The sequence below is a fragment of the Nicotiana sylvestris genome, chromosome 12, assembly GCF_000393655.2.
Source record: "Nicotiana sylvestris chromosome 12, ASM39365v2, whole genome shotgun sequence".
Classification (NCBI taxonomy): domain Eukaryota; kingdom Viridiplantae; phylum Streptophyta; class Magnoliopsida; order Solanales; family Solanaceae; genus Nicotiana; species Nicotiana sylvestris.
In genome coordinates this window covers 83,791,995-83,795,574 of record NC_091068.1, presented here as the reverse complement: position 1 = coordinate 83,795,574, position 3,580 = coordinate 83,791,995, and the positions used below count along the sequence as shown (strand labels likewise).

The following is a 3,580-nucleotide window of genomic DNA, read 5'->3' as shown; positions in this document are numbered from 1 at the left end:
GGTTCAGGTCATCCATATGAACTGACCCGACCCGTTTAAAGGAGATGTAATTAAAGGAAGTCACCTAGGAAAAGTTTTATTCCAAAAAGAAAACCAAGAAATGCTTCATTTACTTCCGCAGGTAATCACCCGTTACAAAAAGGTGGGAGCATGGGATCAATTTATCTAATCAGTAGTTTTCTCTGACAAATTACCTCTTTAAAAAGGACCTCCTTTAGCAGGGAGTTTACTTTGTGCAATTCTCCCTAAAAAGAGAGATAATACACCAGAAAAACAAGAAGACATCGAGTTTGTGAAATATTAAGTCGACTTATAGTAGTTGATCGTAACAGGTCCTGCAAATTTTCCACTACTATTAATAGGTACATAATTCGATATCCGTGTGACTAAATTAAATCTTCATTAGTATTAGAACTGGTTTTATGTATTCTGCTTATATTCGCCTTCAAAAGTTCTTCCATGTTTCTGTGTTTTCAATGGGACGTTTGGACCTTCAAAGCTTTTGAGGAAGAACTTTTTTGTTCATTGTTTGCTGCGGTTTTGTCGCACCTTGATTGATAACATAAAGAAAACCTTTTAATAGTCTTTATTAATGATGATGTCTAATCCTGCACCTCTTAGTGAATTGTACGATGGCCATTCGCAATTGTTGCCCAAGTGAAGGTTAGTTTTGAAGATTAACAAAAGAAGCTCATGCATGAACCGGGTCCATCCCTTGTGTGCATAGACACGGGCAGATTCGAGCATGTGGGATTCACGTGAAAGAGATAAACTTAACTTGGCATAATTGATATCTCCTGATCGAAAAGGTTGCATAATTGATAATGAGAGGGACCCCTTACTCAAACAGAACATTATCCAAGATAAGGAAGGAGTTAGAAGTTGAGATCAATTAGAACTCTTCCACCAAGGACGAGTAGCATTATAACTCTAGTAATTTCTTCATACTAACTCTATACATTGCACGATGTTCTCATTTTACAGGGAATGCAGAAACGCAGAAGTTAAACGTGAATTGAGAGCAAAATAGCAAGGCTTTTTGCAAGCAGTTCGTGTGTGATTTTAGTGTCCAAACCTGAAGCTACATGAACCAGATAGAAGAACTAGTTCCAAGAGTCTGTCTTTTATTCTAGTTCAATTGTAGTAGATGTTTTCATATTGTACCTTTCAGATTTATCTAGAGGCAATTGTAATAGGTACTCAAAGTATTCAAGTTAGAGTTAACTTGAAGTTGTGCAACAGTTAGAGGCTGTTTTGCTACAACGGGATTAGAGTTAATCCTAGGTTTACAAAAAGTATTTTGTCAATGCAGTTTTTGGCTCAGTGATTTAGTAAAGAGTTTGGGAAAATCCTACTAGGAAGTAGGTCGTAGTTTTTCTACCTTTTGAGCCAGGTATTTTCCACGTAAAATACTTGTGTTATTTACTTTCCGCATTTACTATTTCAGCAATAGTAGGTTATGGAACACTTAGAAGAACCGTGTCCTTCTATAATCAGTTTCAGCGAAAAATTGGACACTACACAAATCACCCCCTCTTGTGTGGTATTGAAGTATAAAACATCAATTGGTATCAAAGCAGGTTTTCCTTGAAGAGACTAATACCTTAGGAACAGATCAAGATGAGCGCACCACCTAGAAACTAGGTAGGACAATCCACTGCTAGGCCACCACTCTTTAATGGCCAGTACTACTCTTGGTGGAAAAATAGGATGATAGATCACATCATCGGAGAAGACTATGAGCTATGGGACATTGTCACTGATGGTCCCCTAGCTACCATGAAGAAGAATGCTGAAGGAGTAGATGTGCCAAAAACAAGAGTTGACTGCACTGCTAAGGACTAGAGGAAATAGAATAAGAATGCTAAGGCCAAAAAATGGCTTGTGTGTGGACTTGGTCCAAATGAGTACAGTAGAATTCAAAGTTGTACCACTACTAAGGAAATATGGGACACTTTGCAAGTGGCTCATGAAAGAACACCTCAAGTGAAGAGGTCCAAAGGAACACTACTGTATTCTCAATATGAGAATTTCACCATGAAGGAAGGGGAAATCATCCAAGAGATGTATACAAGGTTCACCACCTAACAAATAAACTTAAGTCTCTTGGAAGGATTATCCCTAAAGAAGACAGAGTTGAGAAGATTTTGACAAGGTTCTACCAGTCACTTGGGAGAGCAAAATCACTGTCATTCAAGAATCAAAGAATATTGTCACTCTCAAGTTGGATGAGCTAATTGGAAATCTCACTACTTATGGACTTAGAAGGAAAACCATGAAGATGGATGTAACCCAAGAAGGAAAGGATCCTGACACTCAGAATCACTGAAGGTTCTGAACTAGAAGATGATGAAATGTCCATGATCACGAAGGATATCAAGAAGTACCTAATGAGAGGGAAGGGTCCTTCAAGAAGTGGAAGCTACAACAAACCAAGGTTTCTTGAAAAGCAAACCAATGAGGGGGTGTTACAAGTGTGGGAAGACTAATCACCACATCAAAAATTGCCCTCAATGGGAAATTGAATGGAAGAAGAAAAGAGCTGAACAAAGAAATAGGAAGAAGGAACAAGTTCAACCCAAGAAGAACAAAGGATCAACAAAGGTTATGGTTGCTGCTTGGGGAGAAAGCTTAGATGAAAGCTCAAATAATGAAAATGGAGATGAACAAGCACTTATGGCCATTAGAGAATCTGATGAGGACTCTGAGGTAAGTGTAATTCATCTCAAAGACAAGATTAAATTTTTGTCTAAAGAAAAGCTATCTGAGTTACTTCTAGATTTTATTGATGAATCTGAGAATCTAAACAATAAAAAAGGAACAACTATCCAAGGAGTGTGATTTTGAAAGCTAAGTGCCAAAATCTGGAACTTGGGGCTAGTGAAAGTGAAAGTAAAAATGTTGTGTTAAAGAACCAGGTTCTTGAACTTGACACCACTGTCCTAGACCTTAGATCTGAAATCTAAAATTGAAATTAGAAATAGGTAAAAAGAAAATTGATCACACACAACTCACTTTAGAAGAAAACCTAGGAAAAATAAAAGATGAGTTGTACAAAGAGATGGACAGATAAGAGTCCTAAAGGAGGATCTAAGCAAGGTCAAACACGAGCTAGACAAAACTTGTAAATGGAACAGGTCCTCTGATGCACTTTCATGGCTACATGAACACCATAGTAGCAATAAGAGAGGACCTGGCTACGGGACCCCTGCACCTAAGTGGGATCCCAAAAGCAAGTACCTCACACTTACTAAGAACAAAATTTGCACACACTGTGGCAAAATTGGTCATTACAAAAATGAATGTACTGAAAGAGAAAAGGCTAGTCAAAAGAATAAAATATTTGTTCAAGGGAAAAATAGGCTGCCAGGTTGGGCCAAAAGGAATATGATTCACCCTTTTGCCTATAGAAAGGTACCCAAACTAGTTTGGGTTTCTAAGACTAACCCCTGATTTCTTTTTGTAGGTCCACGTGAAGGGGATGAGCCAAATATAGTACATGGATAATGGCTGCTCAAAGCACATGACAGGAAGTAAGAACTGGTTTCTTTCACTTGAGGACCTCAAAGGAGGAAATGTC

General features: G+C 38.1%; 1 protein-coding gene across 1 annotated transcript; it reads left to right on the top strand.

The window, feature by feature from the left end:
* The first annotated feature begins 2,457 nt into the window (after positions 1–2,457).
* Positions 2,458–2,841, top strand: LOC138883290 (uncharacterized). The gene has a single exon (XM_070163969.1). The coding sequence runs from the start codon at positions 2,458–2,460 to the stop codon at positions 2,839–2,841; it is 384 nt and encodes a 127-aa protein (XP_070020070.1).
* The last annotated feature ends 739 nt before the right edge of the window (positions 2,842–3,580 follow it).